Below are 22,375 nucleotides of genomic sequence, written 5' to 3'. Positions count from 1 at the left end.
CTATTCTTGATTTTTGTTCCGAGCATTTGAAAAATGGGGACAAACTTTGTATTCGGGTGTTTTTTTTTCAGCTTTTTTCCTTTTTATTTTCCACGCAAAATCAGGTACCACAAACAATTACCTTAATGGGTCGAGTGATATATCATATTAAAGCCCTTTCAATCGTGATTCGAACGACATTGAAAAAGTTTAAAAAATTTTCTCAGTGTCGAGAAAAACCGGTTTGAAAATTTGATCTTTGGTCTAATTTCGATCTAACATTGTGATCAAGCTACATAATCACACGATCATGATCAAGCTCACTTAATGCCGTGCATACTTAGTTGTACTCAAATAAAAGTTTGGAGTTTTTCAGCATCATTTTGTAAGCAAAGGTTAAAAGTTCCAAAATTTTCTGATAAAAAATTTTAGTTATTTTTTTTTCGTTTTCCTAGTCAATTTTCTTTTTAAAAAATGTTTTCCGAATGGCCTTTTTAAAATGACTGTCAAATATTCCCAAGTTTTTTTTTTCGTTCAGACTTTTTTTTATCACACCATGCGGAAAAAATGACACTAATTAAAAAAATTGTTTTTGTATTTTTCTAAAACTGTGGTCGGAACATTCTGTGCTACTTGCACAGCAATCAGATATCCTTGTTTTTAATCTATTTGTTGGTCTACAAAGTTTTTGATTAACCATTCACCCAAAAAAAACACTTTCTGAATATCTGCGTTGATTTCCACGCAACATCAGGTACCACAAATAATTCAGTGATATATCATTGTGAAACCCTTTCAATCGTGATTCGACCATTTAAAAATTTTTCACACAGTTTCGAGAAAAACCGGTTTGAAATTTTCATTTTTGGTCTAATTTAATTTCATTTTCAGCTCAATTTGCAGAGGATCTATCAAAGGCTATCGGGCCTATCAACCCATAGTCCGTTTGCATGATTTTCCTCTTTCAAACAATTTTAAAAAAAATGTGGGAAAAAAGACGTTTCGTGACTTTTTTTAAATGAAATCTGTGCCTAGATTGTATTAAATCCGCAGTTTTTTCTCATCATTGGTCTACAATTTTTTGATTAACCACCACCCCCCCCCCCCCCCCCCCCGCCCAAAAAAAAACATTTAATAATATCTTTTTTTATCTAGCTGTGTTTATCTACGTTTTTTTCACCATTTATCTCCAAAAAGCACTTTCGGTTACCTTTCTTCCTATTTCGATTTTTGTCAGCTCAATTAGCGAACAGAAAAACAAAAAACAGAGACGCAAAAATTAACTTTAAAATAATGAGTACAAAACTGATAACAGTTCACAATAATTAGAGCTACATTTCAGTCAACGGTTCAAATTTCAGCAAATTTAAACAAGCGAATTTTAATAACTGTTGACATAAAATTTTGTGTTTCAGGTGTGAAAGTAATAATTAGGAGTAGGAAAATAAAAGAATATCCATTTCATCAAATATCAAATCATATCGCCAGAGGATAAGAACGCAAATGACTCCATGAATCTCTTTTGTTTTGGTTTACTATTCAGTGGATTCGGTTATGGGATTCAGACTACATATAGTATCACAGCTAATACAGCTTTATTTCTTCATTCCAGTCTAAAACAATTGTTACTGCACTTCATGGGTTTTTGCACTTTGTTTTAACACAAAAAAAAAATGAGGAACAGTTAAAGACTTGGTAAACAAGAGCTTATTAACTTTTGAGCTTGAACTGATATCCCTTACAGGGAAAATAATTCACAGCATTGGTGGTGACAAATAAACTATCTTTTTGATAGTTATCTGACCACCGAAGAAAGACATGGAAAAACGCTTAAAATTAAGATATTTTCCAATTGTTTAGACGAGAAAATTCTTTTTAATCCAATTGATTGCGACCTGTTAAACTTGCTATAAGATGATGATATCGTGTTATTTTGAATTATTCCACACAAACAAACCAAACTGCATCAAAGAGTTTTACTGCATAATATCCCAATAAATCTGGGAACGACCTGAAGTTGTCTGTCAAAAAAAAATCAAAAAAGAACTATAGTAAGGACATAAATCTAACACCATTTTAATCAGTTGTAAGTTTTGTCGGCTGATGTGATAGACATTCTGAGAAACTACATTGTACGTATAATGGTAAGCAAGCATCTGAAATTTCGATTCATTTCTTCTCTCCTTTTTTTCTCTTCCTATTCGACATTCCAGGTCCAATCCAACCAAACACACAGAACTGCAGGCTTATTGGTTAACGAGTAATAAATGCACGCACGTTGAAAAGAGCAACTGTCATATAGTGAGTATACTAAAACAAAACAAAAGCTCTACTACTCTCAATGCTCAAACAACAAAATTTGACTTCAGTAAGAAAAGCACTTACCAAAAACCAAAATCAACAGATATTAGTGAATAGGATGTAACGTCTCTCTGAATGGGGTTTGCAGCCAGAGCTTCAATATCTGAAACGACAATTATTTAAAAAAACTGCAGATTTATTGATCATATCCAATTGAGTGGACAAAATCAAACGCAAGCTATGGCTTTACTCTCTAAAATGCTTATTTTTAAGGTCCTTTTGGACAATTTTTAAGAGGTCCTTTTTGGACATTCTTTTTACTAAAAAGGTCCTTTCTGGACAAGTTTTAACGAAACTTTACGCCGACTGATAGCAAATTATCGATCTGCCCCAGGTTATTGTTCCAATCATTGAAAATGGGCAGGAACTTTGTATTCGGGTGTGTTTAGTTTTTTGTTCCGACTTTTGATACGAAAGTAACGGAATATTTGTGCTCGGGGTGGGTTTTTTCTTCAGACAAATTTCGACTTTTTTACTAGCCATTTTTGACGGAATTTTTTATACCATTCAAAAGGTATTGTTGTCCTGAGCTTAAAATTGAAAAGATATTTCACCTGTGATCATTTTTCGTAAAGTTATGGGGGTTTAAAGGTTGGCATTTTGGCCAATTTGGGACAATTAACGCGCGATATATTTCGCGCTAACGCGTAAGCGGAGATTTAATCCGTCCTAGAAATCGTTCCAAATTGGTTGAAGGAAGCTTCTTTACCATAATTGATGTGTTACTGGAAGCGAAATTTATCACTTTGTACTTTAAATGGCTTGTGGGGGGATAATTTTCACAAAATATCTCAAATTTTTTTACAAACTGTTTTTCATTTTATTTTTTTTACATTTAATTTTTTTCATGTTGTTACTGCTTCCTAAACCTTAAAAGGCAGTCGGAACACTCAGTGCTTCGCCCTGATACGAGCAGTCTTGTTTCTTTTTGTTTTCCACGCAAAATCAGCTGCTACAACTAATCATCGGAGAGCATAGAGTGATATCTCATATAAAAGCCCTTTCAGTCGTGATTCGAACGATATTAAAAAACTTCAAAAAATTTCATCCGTGTCAAGAAAAACCGGTTGGAAATTTTTAATTTTTGGTCTAATTTCGAGCTAATTAGTAAGGTAGTTAGTAATTTCAATAGCCTATTTAAGCTTATTTAAGGCGTGAAAACTTAGTAATTTTGGGAATCAAAAACTTGAATACTCAAAAAACTTCCGCAAAAAATTTTTCAACCAATTGACCGTTATTACTATGACTCTCAAATATGCCTAATTTCTAATTTTCCGGTCAGATTTTTTAATCAAAACATGCAGAAAAAAACGACACCAACTTGAAAAACATTTTTGGATTTTTTAAGACTGGTCGGAACATTCTCTGCTACTTGCAGTAACCGGCTATCCTTGTTATGTGTCTGAAAATGCCAGTTTTTACAATTTGTAATAGGTTTTTTGCAAAGGTGCGAAAATTCTCACACTGAACAATGCAATTTTCTCGTTTTAAATGTTTCGAATCGCAGGATCAAATTTTCCTACTCCGCTTTATTCGAAAACTGTTCACTCCTTAAGAAAGCCTATTACAAATATTAAAACTGGCATTTTCAGATTCGCAATTAACTGGTAAGTATTTCAAATTAAAAACAGACTTTCCGAGAGGGCACTTCGGATTATCGCTAAGGTTGAAGTAAGATTTTTATTACAATTCAAAGCAAATATTGTCCTTAAAATTAGGCCATTTAGAGTGTAAAAACGTAATTTTGCGTTTAACTTTGTCCACTGGTGTATATTATTGTTAAACGTGAAACCATGAATTTCACGGTTTCATTGGCAAATTCAAAATGAGCCTTGATAAATCATGGTTAATGAATGCAGGACTCATGAACGTACCTCGGCTCCTGTTGCTTCGTGGGGCACTCTCCGGCCCAGTGATCTGGCTGGTCACAGATGAAGCAGTTGCCACGTCCACGTCCACCGCCGAATCCTCGACCACGTCCTCGAAACCCGCCTCCTCCTCCTCCTCCTCCTCCTCCTCCTCCTCGGGGTCCACCGCCGTCCTGTCTCGGGGCTCCATAACCTCCTCCTCCATAACCGCCGCCTCCAAAGCCACCACCTCCATATGATCCCTCACCGCCTCGACTGAAACCACCGCCACCGCCTCGGCCACCTCCGTAAGATCCTCTCGCCTTGGGACAATCACGCTGCCAGTGACCAGAGAACCCGCAGTTGAAGCAATTGTCTCCGCCGCCTCCTCGGCCACCAAAGCCTCCCGGTCCACCGCCTCGTCCTCGTCTCGGTTTGGGCCTCTCAACTCGAATCGCTTTACCCGCAATCTCGCTGAAAAAATAAATACTATATATATTTTATTGAACAAAGCTTCCTTTAATGAGTCTTAAATGATACTGCATGGCGTTTTCAGCATGACCGTAGCAAATCAGTCCCAGTTTCAGGATGCATTCATTAAGTCCTTGCATTCCATAAAGCTCCAAATTTCCACCATAAACTCTATATATTTATTCACTGTAAAAAAATACAAGCTAAATTAAACAAACACTAACGTATTGTTGAGCTTTTGGATGGCCTCTTCTGCGCTGTTGCTGTCCTCGAAGTGGACGAACGCAAAGGTGCTTCTCAGCTCCACGTCAGTCACGCTTCCTTGGCCTCCTATTGACTCGAAGTGGGCCTTAATCTCATCCTCCTCTACGTTATCCGGCAGGTCTCCCACGTACACCTGGACGGCAAAAAGTTCAAATTATTAAACCTAATTTTAGCTCGAAGGCCATTGGTTGGAAAAACTCCAATAGTTATTGTAATCTGGAGCACATGTCTACTCAAGCAAACAATAATTTCTAAAAACTATTCTATATTGAGTCAATCAGTTGCGTGTCAGAAATAAGCCAAAAAAAGCACCTTTTTAAGTGTCAGAAATAAGCAAAAATAAACTTGAGTTCACCTTGTTGGTTTGAGCCATTTTTGGTTCAACTTTTCTCGTACAACCTCAACTTGCTCCTGATAACACCAAACAGTCGCTGTCCCTGCAGTAATAGCTCTTTCTCTCTTCACTCAGCAAAAGGATCTGTGACAACTGCCAACAAGTTCTAAGTAGCCCGACGGATGGTGGTTCACGAGGCCTCACACACAAGCGGAATCTGAAAGTGATCCAACCATGCATCAAAAAGTTTATTCACACGAACCAATCACTTTTAGAATCATTTTATGAACGAAAGTTGAAGCCAGCTGAACAAACTGAAAAAGTTCTCACTTAAGTTCCCGGAAAAAAAGATGAACGCTAAAGAAATCAAAAACTAACAGAAGATTCAATTAGTGGTTTGGTAAAAGAACAAGTCTTAAGCATGTGCCAGGTTTGATAAAGGTTGAACAACTTGTTATCAGGGTACTCAAAATGGTTTCAATATACGAAAGGTTTCAGAAAAATTAAACTCGCGATGTGATGCACTGTTTTTTCACCACTGTTCAATTGACCTAACGCTTGAATATAAGTAACACATCCCAAAGTTGAAACCTTAATAATTTGTTTACGATGGTTAGATATTGCGATCGCAGAGCAACGTGGAATTTGTAAATAATCATTTTTTTCTTTAATCAACAGACTTTCTAGCAAACAATATAACAAATAACTACAAGTTTTATATCTCAATCAAATATCTGCCGAAGCAAATTCGACCACAAACTTCCCGAAGGAATCTTTGATGCTGTTCCGATTCTCCTCTTCTTCCGTCTTGGACAAAACACACGATCGCCAGTCAGCCGCTCGAGGACAATTCAGCACCTCCGGGTCGCATATGAACTGTCTGCCAAAATTTATTGGGAAATTCGATATTCTCAACGGTATGAAAAACTCTTCACCAGACGGAAACTCTACGTGAAAATAATTACATCTATCGCTCTTTTCGTAGGCGCTTTTCAAAGTACCTGGCGCTTTGATAGTTTCAACCGCTATTCCATTGATTTTATTAACGTGCGACTGAAACGCGGGCAACAAATTCTTAGACACAGATCGCCTAACAGGCACCACTTGTAACACAAAGTGAACTTGTGTATAAGACCTCTCAAAAATGACGCAGTCTTTTTCTTGGTTTTCAAAAAATTTGAACACCTGCGTTTTCAATGTTTCCAAATCCTGCTGCAAATCTTCCGGCAACATCGCCGCACTTTTATGATGATCAACTGGTACTATTAATAAATGATCCGGATGTATTGCACCTTTGGCCAACGCCAAGTAGAAAGTACTGCTTTCGTTTACATGAACGATCAAGTGTTTCTCACATGCTTCGGTTTTCAAACAGAACCAACATTCTCTCTCGATTTTGTGGTTCAAAGATGTCTTCGGTCGCTTATTTTTAGGACCATTTTCATTGAAACTATCCTCCGTTGAACTTGACCATCTGAAACTAGCATTAGTCTGTTCTGAGCTTAAAGATGAATTGTGATTTCCACTATTTGGTTCGGTTCCCTTCAATAAAGATGCTGTATATGGACATTCAGTTTGGATATCACAAGCTTCTAGTTTATTCAAATCAATTCCAAAAAGATACGCCCATTTTTGCGAACTCTTACTTGCCACATCAGCTAAAGTTATAAACCTCGTATGGTTACTTTTCTTCATTGCCAACACATTCTCGTTTCTATACGGATGTCTCTGATGATATTCGCCCTTAGGGTTTGGACAGAAATGATATCTCGGACAAACTGCTTTAGCTAGTTTCGAGAGAGTCAAACTTGCGAATTTCTTCGACTCCAACGGATCGATGGTGAAATTGTACACTCCCATTGGAAAAGAGGATGTAAGTAGGATGTCGCATTTTGAAGCTGCTAGTCGTGTTAGGGCGTCGCTCAAATCAGTGGCCATTTCTGTGTCGTTTTCTTTGTTAACTTCCTCGGTCCAGTATATTACCTTGATGCCAGACGCGGTCTTGAAGCAGTTAAGACCTAAACAAAGACGTCCAATTTCATCTATGTAGAATCCTATTCCGATACTTATCTTATCGGATCATTACAAGATACCGATAACACAACAATATTATTCATTAGGAACGCTTGCATCAAAGCAAACCCTGCCTGGAATCGTTCAGCTCAAATGAAGAAAATTCGAGAAATAAGAATATGAATAAACTAAACTTTTTACAAAAATCACACACATTGAATGTCGGCTGCACCAGTTGTACCAGTTTCACGATGTTAAATCAAACTAGCGTTTAACGCACCTTCGGTGCTTCGAAATTTTACGACAGCTCATGAAAAACCGCATATATAGGAAACAACATCTGCAAACTTTTAGTGTACTCTGACTGCACCCAATTACAGGGTTGGTAATTTCGAACTTTTACATTTTTTTAGTTCCCATTTTAAAAGCGTCATCTCGAAAACTTAATGGGCCTCTGGAGAACTTTGGAGGCCAGATTTGCAACCACTAAGAGCACCCTATTATAGGGTTAGGAATCCCAAAATTTTGTGAATTTTTTTAAACCTAAGTTTCCGAAAAAAAAAATTGAAAAAAAAAAAAAAAAAAAAACGTCTTATCTCGGAAACTAAAAGGATTTGAGCATTCATATTGAGAGGCAAGATTTGAGACGCCTGGGTGTACGATGACAATAAGGTTGTATCTTCATCAAATTAGTATTTTCAAATTTTTTGAATTTCTTTGTAGATAAGTTCTTCGAGAAATTTTGAAAAAGTCAAAAAACGTCAGATCTCGGAAACTAAAAGCATTAGAGCAGTCGCGTCTAGCAGTCGCTTGTGGCAAGATTTGCAACTCTTTAGAGTACCCTGACAACACCGAACTATAGCGTTGGAACTTTCAAATTTTGAAAAAATAATTAATTTAAACTTTCTGAAGTTTTCAGAAAACTTTTGGAAAAATCACAAAAAACGTCATATCTCGAAAACTACAAAGAATTGAGCAGTCATACTTGGAGGCAAGATTTGTAACTCTTTACAGTAGTCTGACAGCACCCAACTACAAGATTGAGAAATTCAAATTTTGAGAAATAATTAAATAAAATTTTCTGAAAATTTTTGAAAAAATCACAAAAAATATCATATCTCGAAAACTACTAAGAATTGAGCAGTCATATTTGGAGGCAAGATTTTTAACTCCTTAGAGTACTCTGACAGCACCCAACTACAGGGTTGGGAACTTCAAGTTTTGTAAATTATTTTGTTATTTGAAATTTCTGAAAATTTTTGAAAAAATCTCAAAAATCGTCTTATTTCGTTAACTAAAATGATTCATGCATTCAAGATTGGAGGCCAAATTCGCAACCCTTAATTCGATATTGGGCTGCTTAATTTAAACTCGCCAAAATAAACACTAAAATCAAATTGGAAAATTGAAAAAAAAATCTTAACCATTGCAATATACGATATAGCTTAAACCTGCAAAAATAATACGTTGAAAAAGCTTAAACATGGCGAGATAGTGAAGCCCGCATTTAAATATATAATAGATAATAGATTATCATGATGCAACGAAAATTATGCACATGATTTATTTCAAAAAAAAATCGAAAGTATCACTCAATCATTCTTAGATAATAAAACTGTCCGTTCATGAGCTTTATGTATATAATTTGCTCAAGTTTTCCTTGCGTTCACTCAACCAAAAACATCAAAACTGTTTTCTAAATTCTTTGTTTCGCACTGAAGTCTATGCATAAAACACAAGAAAATTCGATCTCTGTACATTTGTTCCCCTTTATGCAAAAAGAAAGCAAAATCCTGCTCCCTCACTAAAAGAGGGTCAAAATTATTGATTTTTTTTAGTGAAAATGATTTGTTACCAGTTAGTGGTGGAAAATTGTCTCTGCCTGATGAAAGTGTTTCGTTCACAAGTTAAGGACAATTATATACCTGGTAACCATGTTTTAATTCAAAAACTTTTCAATGGAAAATAAATGAAAAGGATATTCCTATCTGAAAATAGACTAGTTTTATCTGCAAGCCGAAAACGTAAATTTTTCAATTTTCTGTTTTTGAAGAATATTATTTTTTCCCAATTCTGTGATTTCCCCTTCCTTGAAAAGTTAATATAACTCTAAATGTTTAATGCATTTTCCCCTGACTTTTTGATTTGAAACCGTGTGGTCAGATGCTACATGACACAAGCAAGAGACTGGGGGTTAAAACTGAAAACATGGACTCTCAGAAGCTTCTGGTTTTTGAGAAATCACGACTTTTTTCTGAACTTCGGAAAATCAATCTTTAAAAAAATAAATAATTAAAAAGTATGAAGATTTCTATTTTTTTATCACAATCAAATTTTCAATTGTGACCACAGACTTTTTTGTGCTAAGAGAAACATATTGCATTTATAAATTGGAAACCTGTTTTGGAACTGCATTTTTTACGAAACTGCGAAAAGCCAACAAAATTAAAGGATTTATTTTATATTTACATTTTTCATTATTAATATTCTGCTATCAAATTGTGTGCTCTCATGTGTAATAAAAGTGCTTTTCCTCGTAAGATGCATGAAGAAAACGGGAAAATGATGCGTTGTAAATAGTTTTTTTTCTCTGTTCTTGGTAATAAATATTTACTGTCAATGTTTGTTTAAATTATCCAGGGTAGACAATATGTAGGCATGGAATATGCCTTTCGTCTATCCCCTCCACTATGAAACTAATCAGCTATTGATACAAATTATGTTAAATTTAATTTGATATTGGAGATATAAATTTTCTTTTTCTTCTTCTTCGTGTGTCTAGCAACACTTCAAATTGAACAAAAATATAGCTTGTCTCAATTCTACTTTGAATGATGTTGAGAGCGTATCAAGTATCTCACCTTACTGTAACGACCCTATTTGTGCCAAAAAAAACGTCTCCGCCGCAGGCGAGTTTTTGAAAATAGGCGGGATTGTTCCATTTTTGGAAGTTTGGACCAAAAAAACTGTTTTACACTAAGAGCACAATTGTTTTTACAGATTTATTGAATAGTTTCAGAGTTGGATTGCAAACAGCGAGAATATTCTGCCCAATGAATGCAGCGGTTGATGACTGATATAGAAGAAAGGATTGCACAACTATCGGAAACTACAGACCTTCAATTGGTAACTATTTGATCCGATTTACGTCTGCGCCGCATATTATCGCCCATTTAAATGAAAAGTCGACAGGAGATGATTACCAGTTTAAGGAACGGTGTCTCTTTTTTAAAAGGGAAGTTAACGAGATCGAAAGATATTCTTCAAGAGATTGTATAATGGTATAATCATAAACAATCTACCATTGTTGCACGTTACAGACTACAGGCACGACGTGATTGACTTTCTCCAAGAAGCAATAGGCGTGCAGTTCCCCGAGATTTCACATTCACCTGCCATGCCCTCGGTCTAATTAAAGAAGTCCCCCCTCCCCCGGACCGTCATTCATTGTTCAGTTAGTATATTTTGAGACCAGATCTGGGCCTGAAAGCAACTTGTGCGAGGTTTGATGAAACTATTTCAACGCATTTTAGAGTTCACTGTTTGATGCACAGTCTGAACAATGTCAATTTATATATATGTTACACGCATATATACATGCCACGACTAAAAACAACAAAAAAGTGATCAACACGCAAGAATGACAGAAGTGACTTGACTTAAGTCTCGTGAATACAAAAACTTGGGAGGATTATTCTTGAAACAAGGAAACTAATCAAATAGAAAAACTTGACAGATAGTAGATTTCATTATTTTGAGTTTATAACGAACTCAACTTTTCAACGAATCTATGATTTGGTACCAAAATTCCCTGCTCTACATCAAAAAAAATCGCAAAACATTGAAAAAAAGCAGAACCAATTAACCCCACAACACCATTCGACAGCTCCACAACAGCATCAACCCATCGAACATAATCTGCTAACTTAAGTTCCGAACTTAATTTCCAATTGACATAAAATTCAACGACAGAATTCCTACAGAAAGCACACCCGGACAGTGTAAAACTATTAGTCAAACGACTGAACGGACTTCTCAGCCAGAATGCCAAAGCCATCACAGAAGAGGAAACCGACTTTATTTCGAATTAGCAGAATTCTAAACAGAAGCTTCTTCACTTCTAAAGCAGCTTGAGAAATCGACGACTTACCTCATCTATCCGACAGAAGACTCACAGCCAGATGACCTCATGTCAACATTCACTGCAATTGAAGACAAATTAGATGACTTTGTCAGCGAGCACAGTAGACTACTCAAACGAAACATCAATGCAACAAACATTGCAACTTCTGCAGCAATCAACAGCGCCCAATCCAACCATCAAAATGCACCCTCTTTAAGCTGCCCCTAACATTTAAAGCGCCCTTATCGACTTCAGCGCCACCTCAACGATATTCGCCTCGACTCAACAGCAACAGCCCTCAATTTCAGCAGCAAACACGTCTACATCAACCGAGAACAATCACAAATTGCAAACACTTACAGCAAGATCGCAATCGGAGAGTTTGCCGCATTACCATTTCCTCCGACCAAATGCAAGCCCCAGACTCACATCAACAAAACAGCTTACACTGCGACCGTTTCATTTTCAACGACTACAGTTACAAGTTTGACATCACGATTACCGAAGATCCAATTGACAAGTATCCGATGATATTCCAAGCTGCTGTTCAGTCAACTTATCTCCGACGCCGAAAAGTCAACACAATTGCAAGCATTGAAACAGGACGCGCTAATAAAGCTCTCACCGGATATTCGTGCAACAGCGCTAAGTATGCAACTACCCTTCAAGAACTCGAACTACGATTTGAAGACCAGACATAGTTCTCAGCCACTACATCAACAGACTACAACAACTCCGCTTGCCTCCCACTTAACATAAGCAATCGTTTATGTAATTTTCAGCTTTCGTTTGCAATCTTGAAAACGTTTCAGACACTTGGATTCACGAACGACAGAACTCTCCCGTTTAATTGCAGACGGTTTTCCTCACAGCAGCAACTAGCTCCAAACAGACCACACAATTCACTCAACCAATAGCAGAAACGCTTCACAAAACCATTACTGCTCTATCTCTGGGACCCTCGGGAAAAACAGCAAGTATATCAACACACATTTTCTTCTTAACAACTGACAATCGACATCCGACTTTTTTCAGCTGGACGAAAGCCTCGAAACCAAAGAATTCGTCATCGAGAGACTTCTTTATTCAGAACAGACCAAAGCACGATGCGTTGAATTGATCATACACCCGTTTGGAAATCTCAGCAAGCAGTTTCTAGACAAACGTACTTACGTGCTCGAAAAGAAAAAACTATAAGATGTTCAACACGGCAAACTCAACAGCATCTGCATCAGTAACGATCATCTAAAAGACATCAATTTTCCAGATTTCAACAACAGCCAGGTTTCAATTTTCATTGCAACAAAAAAAGACCTTTTTACATCTGCAAAAAATGACCCAAAAACACCACGTGCAATTTAAACACCTCTTGGTTGGACGCTTGGTGGTCCAACAACCGACATGTGCGGGAATTTAGAACTCCGAGCCTACACTTTTCACATCAACGAAGTCAACGATGACGCAGACTAGCGATGACGCAGTCTACGATGACGCAGACTTTCCAAACTACTTCAAGCAGGGAAAGTTAGGGAACCTGTTCGGAAGTAACTCGCTTCATGAACAAAAAAACACGCCCTTGAAACCTTTCGGCAGACCACCACCTACGCGGAAGCATGGTGCGAAGTTGGACTACTGTGGAAACCGAACGCCTGCCTTGCCAACAACTACTTTGCTTCCGCTCAACAATTCAAGGAGATGAAAATGCGCCTTCTGAACGACCCCAACAAGCTTGCAAGGTACCAGCACACAATCACAAACGATTTGACCAAGAACTACATTCGCAAACTTCTAAGCGAAGAAATTCTCTCAACAGGATGGAATTGAAATCTCCCAACACGCAGACATTGAAAGCATGAACAAGCAAGTGTCCGTCTGACCCGAAGTTTCTCAGATTCATCAGCCATTCAGTCAGATTTTTACGAGTATACTCGTTTCGTTTTTGGTGCTAAATGCTCGCCAACTTGCGAACTTTGCTCTTCAAACTTGCGGCAACTTACGACAACAAAAACGAATACCCGACATCGAGGAACTTATCGACCTCAACTTTTACATGGACGATTTCTACGAATCAACAAACTATGTAGAAGTAGCAATACACTTATTCACTAATCTACGAAGCGTAACAGCAAAATAAAACATTCAACCTGCCAAAATGAATTATTACGAACCCTGCAGCTTTTAAGTGCAAAAACTCACTAACACCGCGCCCTATCTCACGACAAACTGACAAACTCCAACGAGACGAAAAGTATATATGGAATCGAATGGAACATTTTCTCTGATTCGCTAGTTTTTCAGCCGAAAAAAGTCATGATCTGAAAAAGAAGCCAGCCCAGCGCAACCTTTTGCATATTCCTTCCTTTATATTTGACTCTATTGGCATCGCCACCCCTGTCATTATTCGCCCCCAAATTTCACACCAAAACATTAATGGTTTTAAATGATACGATCAAATCACCTAAGAGGACCTCCCTGACATCCAAGAGGCCGACAACCGTTAGCCGCTCCACGTGTCTGGCCATTATTTCGGAGCACCGGCACCAGAAAATTCCTTGAGCGTTTTATCAGATGCCTCGTACCCAGCTCTTGCTTCTGTTGCGTACTTAGTCCTTAGAACGGATTCCGACACAAAGCCAAAAAAATACATTCGCTTCAGGCATGGCCCGTGTAGCCCCGTTGTAAGAACACACCATCACAAAATTGAACTCCCTACAGCTCTCTTTGGTGCCCGCCTTGCTAGTTTCGCCGTGGAAAGCGACAGAAAACATGGTTGCAAATCTAGTGATATCGTTTGCCTAGCGAGCATCTTTCACGCTATGTGACAGCCTTTCAATACCCCACAATTAGCGTCTCCTGCATCAAATACGACCACCTTTCAAAAAATAACCACCTTCTCCGCGCAACAGCGTTTGTTCTAATTGCAGCCGCAAGTTTCAGAAATTCAACCTGCAAATCGTCCATCTTTCGATCAGGACCTCAAACCCCTCATCAGAAACCTCGTCAAAACACCCTGTATCAAATCCTACATTCAGCAATATCATCGCCTTTGACAACTGAAGAAAACCAACGCCATGTTATTAACCTGAACGCATTGAATGCGACATTGAATTAGCAATGAAATTTCTCATCGAAGTACTAAAATCGGATTCTTCTCTGATCGAGTTACCTGTTCTCCAGAAAAAAAATTTCGTTACCAGCTCGCATATGGACTTTAACCCGACATGTCTCTCTTCCTATTATGTAGATTTCCATCAGATAAGCCAGTCTCCTTTCAGGAAACTGGCCTTGACGTCAATCAACTCTACCAAAAACAAACGTTCCATGACCTATCATCCGACGCAACTCTGACAGCACTCCGCCGCTTCTTTGCCAGAAGAGGCACCCCTTTAGAAAACCGCTCCGACAACGCAACGAACTTTACAGCAGCAGAAAAAGATCTGATGACCACCGGTAACAGCAGCTCAGTGAACCAATTTTCGGATACCACCAGATATCCTGAAAACTTAGTCCTGCCTATGCACCACATTTGAGTAGCGTCTCGGAACATCTCATTCGTAGCGCTAAAAACCATCATTGGATTTAAACTCCTTTCATATGATACTTTCAACACTTTGTTGCGCAAAATTGAACAGTTTATGAATGGAGGACCGATCACTACTGTTTCATCTTCCCCAGCGACATCGAAGCCCTGAACCCTAAACATTTTCTTCTAGTTAAATGTTTGCCAGTATGCCTGAAAGAGTCAACTCTCAGCCATCAAGACTGATGACTCAATGAAAATTTGCACAGCGGCAATCAGACCATGTTTGGAAACGCCGTCATCCAAACTCTGCTTCCCAAACAAAACTGGACTATGGCTCCTAGGTGGCATAGATTCCTCGAGCCCATCATGTAAAACGACAACACAAACTTAGAACCCGCCGTGAAAGAGTTCAAATCCCAGCAATACACCTCGCTTCAGTTTGTCCAAATTTCTACACAACAATCCGACGATACTCCGATGTTGGAAATAGATTTTGCATGACAGCATGATCTGATACCCAACAACATCTTTCTTTTGCCGAGAGCATATTCTCAAGTTTTCTACGACTTTTGTTTAAACTCTCATCTTCTCTACGTGTAATTGTGTACGCAACCCGACTAGTTCAACCTGCAATTAAAAGGATAATGACAACGATTACTCGATCTTCGTAGAGACAATGATCAACTATATCAACGAACCAGCTCCTTTAAGCAGCAGAGAACAACGACCAGCCGATCTTGTTGACTCCGCAGATCTGAACTCCGCAACAGCAGCCATCTCATTTGAACATGATCGACTGCAACAACCGACCAGATCTTTCTACCAGCAGACTTCGTTTTAAAATTACGTGAGCCGAAACTTTGAATAGTAACCTCAAGACAACAGATAACTCTCATCTTGACAGTTTAAGAACCTCATCTCGACAGCAGACGACTTAAACAAAGACAACCCACTCGACAAGCTACGACACTCTCTCGACATAAAATAGGATTAAGCTAAGGGACAACCCACCTTCTCCCGATTTTTCATTTTTATTTTTCGTTCCAAAATAGGGCCGGCTGTACAGTGCACTGTTTGATGCACAGTCTCAACAACATCAAGGCACATATATGTTGCACGCAAATAATATGACACGACTGAAAACAACAAAAAAGTGATCAACACGCAAGAATGACAGAAGTGACCCGACTTAAAACTCGTGAATACAAAAACTTGGAAAATTATTCTTGAAACAATTCAAAAGAGTAACTAGAAAGATATGTGATTCCAGTATTTTTGAGTTTATACGAGAGATTCTGACCTTTTGTAGTAGTTAGTACATAGTTGAAAGATGCCCGAGGGAAAAAGAGCCCAGCCTGAGGGCACAAAGTGCCTGATGGCGGCTCTTTTGCCCGAGGCCATCTTCAACTATGTTCTAACTGCTGAAGAGTATGTTTTTGCTCTTTCTGAGGGAAAGATGCCAGAAAATGGTGAAAGAGCCCGGAAAATTGTGAAAGAGCCCGGAAAAGTGCGCGGAAATTTCTTTTTTCATTCATGCATTCTAATATTTCATTTTTCATTGATGCCGTGTCGTGAAAGAACATATGTGAAAGAGCAAAAACATACTCTTCGAACTACATGAAAAACTAGGACTGAAAACAACCATGAACAATTCTTCTCTCCAAGTTTTTATTAAGCGAATAAATGGCAAACTTTTTACTTATAACATTACCGATACGTAAGACGCCGTTTCGCTGATGACAACTGGAAGGGCATAAATTATCCAAAAAAAGAAGATAGTAATTAAGAAGCAACTCCTTATTTAAAGTGACTCGAAACGATTTGCAAACATTAATTCAGACAACTCAGCTCCTGCTCATATATTAGTACCAACGGGGGACCCTTTAGCTGGTGAGGGGCTCGAATCCCTGAGGTATACCTCATTCCCCTAGATCCGCCCCTTGGTACTAGACTTTTTTAACCTTAAATAACAAAGCAAAAAAAACTTGATATGAAGATCCCGGCAAAAAACTTGATGTCAAGTTACCTGTTGATATGTGGATATTATCACCAAGTTGCTCCTTATGCTCGCCTAAACTCTCTACTTCTTTCGAAGACATGAGCACATTGATCGGACAGGGTAGTTTGTTGCCCTCGCTTATCACCGCCTCAATCAGCTTTGATGTCATCGGAAATCGATTACTGAAAAATTCTCCGATGACAAACACGTCCAGACTTTTAACTTTCTCGCATGCTTTCCAAATTTTAGAAAATGCTTTTCGAAAATCGCCAGCTACGTTACATATTACAAGTATGAACACTTGATTTTCTGATTTACCGCCGTCCATTTTGCAGCGAATCTTGTTTTTGTCACGATGTTTTAGTTCTCAGACCAACATTTAATCTAAAAAACATAGTACGTTTTGAAGTCAGTCAGGCACGAACAGCACTGAAAAAAAATACATGACAATTTTATTTTGTTTGCTTCTATATGCAAGCTATTAACTAGACCAATAGATGGCATCGAACTCCGAAAAAATCGAGCGAATTTCAGTTTCGAATTTGAAATGTGACATCTGCTTAGAAATCAAACTCAGTCCTGTCGCATTACCATGTGGCCATTCTTTCTGTGGAAGGCCACGTGACTGCCTTGAAGGTCTGTTCATATCGGCCGGATATCCGCGCTGTGCCATTTGTCGCAGGCTGTTCAAAGTTACACGAGATCAGTTGAAACCCTTGTACGGATTGAAAGAATTCTTTGATGAAGTGAACGAGGCAGCTTCTACATCAGAGACATCTCATAAGAAAAGGTAAAATATGAAAAAAATGACGAAAAAGAACATTGTTCAAAAAACAATTTGATCAAACAAAACTGGGACACAATTGAAGCCATAAAACTTAATTGTAACAACAGCACGTTGGCAAGCCTGCAAAAACTTATACAGAGGATAAACTGAGCTTCGCGCCACTTGCGATACTAAAATGAATGACTATGATTACAATCAAAAGAAAAAAAACTAAAAAACATCAAAAATCGTTTTTAACATTAAAAATTGCAACGAAGGCCCAAAATATCCGAAAACAATTATATGTACCATTGAAAATTTTACACGCTTTCAGAACGATAGAAAGAATCCAAATATTTAAAATAGTCCTTTCAGAGCAATTAAGCCGACAAAAACAAGCAGACAGACAATAATCTACTTTAGCCGAAATATTTCAATTTGCAAAAAAAATCAAGTCTATACTGGAATCGAACTCCCGGGCTTTATGGTCTCAAGCATGGGTGTTACAGCAACATCAAATTACGATTTGGCAGGATTTTTAAAATGCTAAAAAAACTTAAAGCAACTACAATGAAAAATTTTTACAGCAAAAAAAAAACAATTCTTAGATGTGGCAACTAAACTGACAAAATATTAGCGGACAAATACTAGACCGACAGTTTTATCAGAAACAAAAAATTTCCATTTGAAAAAAAAAACAGGTTCTGGTCAGATTCAAATCCGGAACCTTTGCCATCCCAGGCGTATTCGTTACCTGCAGGTTAAATGTGCAGGAGACACTAAGAAACTTGAATTCCTTATGATCCAAGGTGATTACAAACGTCCATATGAGTCCTGTGAACAAAGTATTTAGGGTAAAAAGTCTAGTACCATCGGGCAAACTTAGGGTGGGGGCGGACGCCTCGATCCTCCCTCAAAGATTCGACACCCTCGCCAACCGAAGGGTTCCACCTTTGGTATTATTAAATAAAATACATTTTCGGTTGACCAACCGTAAAATTTTCTAATGGCTCCTTCTGGGAGCGCTCGGAAAACCAATTTGGTGGACCTAAAAAAAAGTTCGACAAAATATTCTTCTATTTTTCGAAAGTCCGCCCAGTTCGAGAAAATCCTAGATCAGCCCCTGCTAATACCTGATTGCAATGCCCTTGCTTATCACAAAGGTAATTATCGCAAGGGCAATAAGTGTTCAAAAAATCGCATCTATTTTAGAGCGCATTCAACTTCTTCAAACGCAAAAGAGTGCTGCCAAAAGCACTCCAACTATCAGCTGGAATTCTACTGCTATGAATGCAAAATTGAAATCTGCGGAAACTGTTGGGATGAAGATCACGGAAATGTAGCCTCACATCGTGTTCAACGAGTGGACCATGCAAAAAAGAGCATTTTGACTGAAAATCTGCAAAACATCAACTTCGGTCAGAGAGAGAATGAAGCTCGTAAGAGAATTGCGAAGGTACAGGGAACTATTTTATTACTGGAAGATCTAATGAGAAGCATGACAAGAGAATATACCCATTTGGTTCAAGAAATGATCACTTGTGAAGATGTTTTGAAACTCAGTCAGTCAGAGTTCCATGCCTTTTTGGAGTCTGAAATTAGTCCCAGCAATCAACTACAAAACCAGATCATAGAGATGCAGCGCCCGGGAAGTTTAACTGGTTGGAATATTTCAGAAAACGACACAGCAAAAAGCTTCGAAATTTATCGGAGAATGCAACAACTTACAAGCAATTCAAATAGTTCAGACGATAGCGGGCCCAGCTCAATGACTTGGTCGAGTTATTTTGAAAATATGATGGACAAAGTCAGATCAAACATACATAAAAACTAAGCGAAGTAGTGTAAAAAGAATATCGTGTTACTTTTGTTTTTTAGAAATCAATTCACTAAATTGTATTTTATTTTCGGGTAGTTCTAGTGGATCGATGAAGCGCTCCCACTTCACAGATTCGTTGAAATAATCGGCTGAAAACTTGACTCCCTCGGGAAGTGTTGTCTTGAGTTGCATCATAAGAATAGGAAACATCACTGCAGGTATGGAGTTGAATGAAATCACACGAGAATACTCGGGTATCTCCATACTTTCCGTCACCTAATAAAATGCTACATGCAAATAACATGAGTTGGGACATTAATTCTGCTTCTATTCAGTTTTAAAAATCATACTTTTTCGTTTAAGTTGTTTATATTGTCCAGTCTGAAGACTTTGTGTGGAAGAGGATATGACTCCGACACCTAAAACTATACAGCTTGATTCTATGAAAAGATTCAATAACCATTCCAAACTCACAAAAAGGCTACGACACAGAAATTAATCACGTAAATCAATTGGACGAAAAACACAGGCTCTTCGAATGTTTATCATGACTCGTAATAGTAGCAATTTTTATTCGAACTTTCAGCAAAAACTGAAATCTTAAAACCTATCATTCACTGTAATAAATCTCTGATATGTTGTAAGTCAATTTTCTGCATTAAAAACTCGACCATTCATATTATTTTCTTGACCGCCTCCAATATCATTTCAAAAAGGGCTTATAATCATTTTTGAAGCACGCACGCACAACAGCTTAACAATTAAGTTAAATTCAGCACCAAAAAAAAACAGCAACGTTTACTTCCTAGTCATTCACCAAGTAATCCGTAAGAGTTGAACTTCAATATATATCACTTCTATTTCTTTACGAAAAAAATACTTCACGAAAAGACTTCGGATTGTTAGAAAATATCAGGTGTTCAAGTAAAAGGAACCCATTCTTGGATGAAACCTCTGGTACAAGCTGTTAAAAAACAAAATCTTACCGGAAGTCTCAAAAATCGCAGTCGTTTTACCAAGTAGGTCTCAAACGCTTCCACTCTTTGAAGATCATGGGACATTAAGCGTACAACAACAGATCGATACACAGGCAGAGAATCATCATAAAATTCATCAAATGACATATTCTGTAAATGTGACCTGTCCATAATATTTTGTTCGTAGAGATATTGAAGAGCAGCTTTCTGAATAGAACTATCGTATCTCGAATCCGCCTCAGACGGTCCCTTCTTTTTCTTTCGTTTGCCGCGCACTGAACTAATTGAAAAGCTGCCATTAGACAGGAGTGATGTCTCTGGGCCAGCTAGTGCCATAAAAGATCTCAGATGGAAAGAAGAAAACTTTCCAGGGAAACAAAGTCGTCCCAATTTTTGAAGGCATTCAGCCATATCATCTGAAAAAAAAACTTCCCGACTTCTTGAACCAGCCAGATATTATAAAGTAACAAAAAGGAATTTCAGGGAAACGAAACGAGGTTAAAAAAACACTTTTTAATCGCAAAATGATACGCAATAACACAGAGCAGGTGTACGTCATGCGATTTTTGTTTAGTATATTTATTTACAGCATAATATGATAACATTAATAATAAATTTGTCTTTCAAATAAATTTAAATTGTGTAAAGGTTGCGAAGATATATAAATCATAATTTAGTTAGCCTGGTTTACACCAAAAAGATTTCATTGTACAAATTGCAGATTGTAACAGTCGCCTACTTCGGTCACATATGAGGCTTAAGAAAAAAAGGCCCTATAACCATTGGCTCAAGAGTCAGGGACACTATCTCTTGTGTTTTTCTACCTCAAGAACGGTCGGAGCCAATTCGGTTCGCTTGTGACATGAGACTAGAACCGGTTACAGCTTAAAGGCTACTACCAAAATATCCCCCCACTCTAGAGAATAAGAACGTCCCCATACTTAGGTCTCGAGATACCCAAAATACACGAACGCCGTTAAAAACAGGGTCGGAACAATCCGTTAAGTTACTTTTTATTGGACAGTGGAACTTTCATCCATTTCAGATGGATCAACCTAAAACTCGCCTTATCTCAACATAACAATCACACTCGAGAAAACTAAATTTGAAACTCACATGTCGACGCACTCGAGAATAAAGAGTAATTAAATTGATGAGCAACTCGAGAATTAAATAAGATAACTTGATAAGTTCAATACTAATCAGTTTTAACAAAGGAAATAAGTTTCGACTCTAGAATTGAAGTTTTAGTCTGAACCATTGGGACACACCAGCTGTCCACCTTTCCGTTGAAGAAATTTTTGCTAAAAAGTAAATTTCAAACATTTTCGCAACTATGTGCATCGTCAGGATTTTTACAATAAACTACTCTAAATGACGATAAAACATCAATTTACAAATGTTATTTACAATAAATCACACAATTTGGTTCTAAACCATCATGATAAAAAATTAGCCAATCACAGTTGACCTCTAAATTACTATTAAGATTAAAATACTTTTAACCTCTAAAATTAATTAAATATTTTAAAATTAATTTGAGTAGAGCCGTTGAAGGTTCACTCTGGTTCAGTTCGAATAATTGCACTCTTCTCTCGTGATTATCTCCCCTCCTATTTCAGGATAAGACGGCTCTACTCGTGTCTTATTTCGAATAGAGCCTGTCATGCTCAGTTTTCTCGTACCAACTGAAAACAGAAAGTGAAAAATCAGAACGACCGAATTTACAATTGCTGGAAATTACTCAAGAAAAACAGCGGGAAATTGCTATATTTGCTGAAGTTCTGGATAGAGAGGATAATGGAGATAGACCCTGTGGAAAGAGAGAGACCTAGTCTGGGTTTGATTCTCGAGAGGACACCGGAAGTAATAAGTGTGCCACGCTCAAGTAAAAGAGTA

The 22,375-nt window shown here is 37.8% G+C and overlaps 3 protein-coding genes and 1 long non-coding RNA gene across 4 annotated transcripts; 1 reads left to right on the top strand and 3 right to left on the bottom strand.

The window, feature by feature from the left end:
• Window positions 1-1,244: 1,244 nt before the first annotated feature.
• LOC134842761 (uncharacterized) lies at window positions 1,245-5,470 on the bottom strand. Its single transcript, XM_063859239.1, has 5 exons — window positions 5,278-5,470; window positions 4,883-5,055; window positions 4,215-4,661; window positions 2,365-2,443; window positions 1,245-2,289 (listed from the first exon to the last, which is right to left on the bottom strand). Exons 1-4 carry the CDS (start codon window positions 5,293-5,295, stop codon window positions 2,437-2,439), a joined length of 645 nt encoding a protein of 214 aa, XP_063715309.1. The 5' UTR covers window positions 5,296-5,470; the 3' UTR covers window positions 1,245-2,289; window positions 2,365-2,436.
• Window positions 5,471-5,801: 331 nt separating this feature from the next.
• On the bottom strand, window positions 5,802-17,680 carry LOC134842757 (CWF19-like protein 1). The gene is made up of 2 exons (XM_063859237.1): window positions 16,942-17,680; window positions 5,802-7,274 (listed from the first exon to the last, which is right to left on the bottom strand). The coding sequence occupies exons 1-2, from the start codon at window positions 17,240-17,242 to the stop codon at window positions 5,983-5,985; spliced, it is 1,593 nt and encodes a 530-aa protein (XP_063715307.1). The 5' UTR covers window positions 17,243-17,680; the 3' UTR covers window positions 5,802-5,982.
• Window positions 17,412-19,514, top strand: LOC134842758 (tripartite motif-containing protein 2-like). Its single transcript, XM_063859238.1, has 2 exons — window positions 17,412-17,704; window positions 18,893-19,514. The coding sequence occupies exons 1-2, from the start codon at window positions 17,412-17,414 to the stop codon at window positions 19,512-19,514; spliced, it is 915 nt and encodes a 304-aa protein (XP_063715308.1).
• Window positions 19,515-19,525: 11 nt separating this feature from the next.
• On the bottom strand, window positions 19,526-20,888 carry LOC134842759 (uncharacterized). Its single transcript, XR_010162543.1, has 3 exons — window positions 20,486-20,888; window positions 19,850-19,918; window positions 19,526-19,775 (listed from the first exon to the last, which is right to left on the bottom strand). It is a non-coding gene; the product is annotated as an uncharacterized LOC134842759 (long non-coding RNA).
• Window positions 20,889-22,375: the final 1,487 nt, after the last annotated feature.

The sequence above is a fragment of the Symsagittifera roscoffensis genome, chromosome 3, assembly GCF_963678635.1.
Source record: "Symsagittifera roscoffensis chromosome 3, txSymRosc1.1, whole genome shotgun sequence".
Classification (NCBI taxonomy): domain Eukaryota; kingdom Metazoa; phylum Xenacoelomorpha; order Acoela; family Convolutidae; genus Symsagittifera; species Symsagittifera roscoffensis.
The sequence above is the reverse complement of the archived record's forward strand: the minus strand, read 5'-3'. Positions and strand labels throughout refer to the sequence as shown.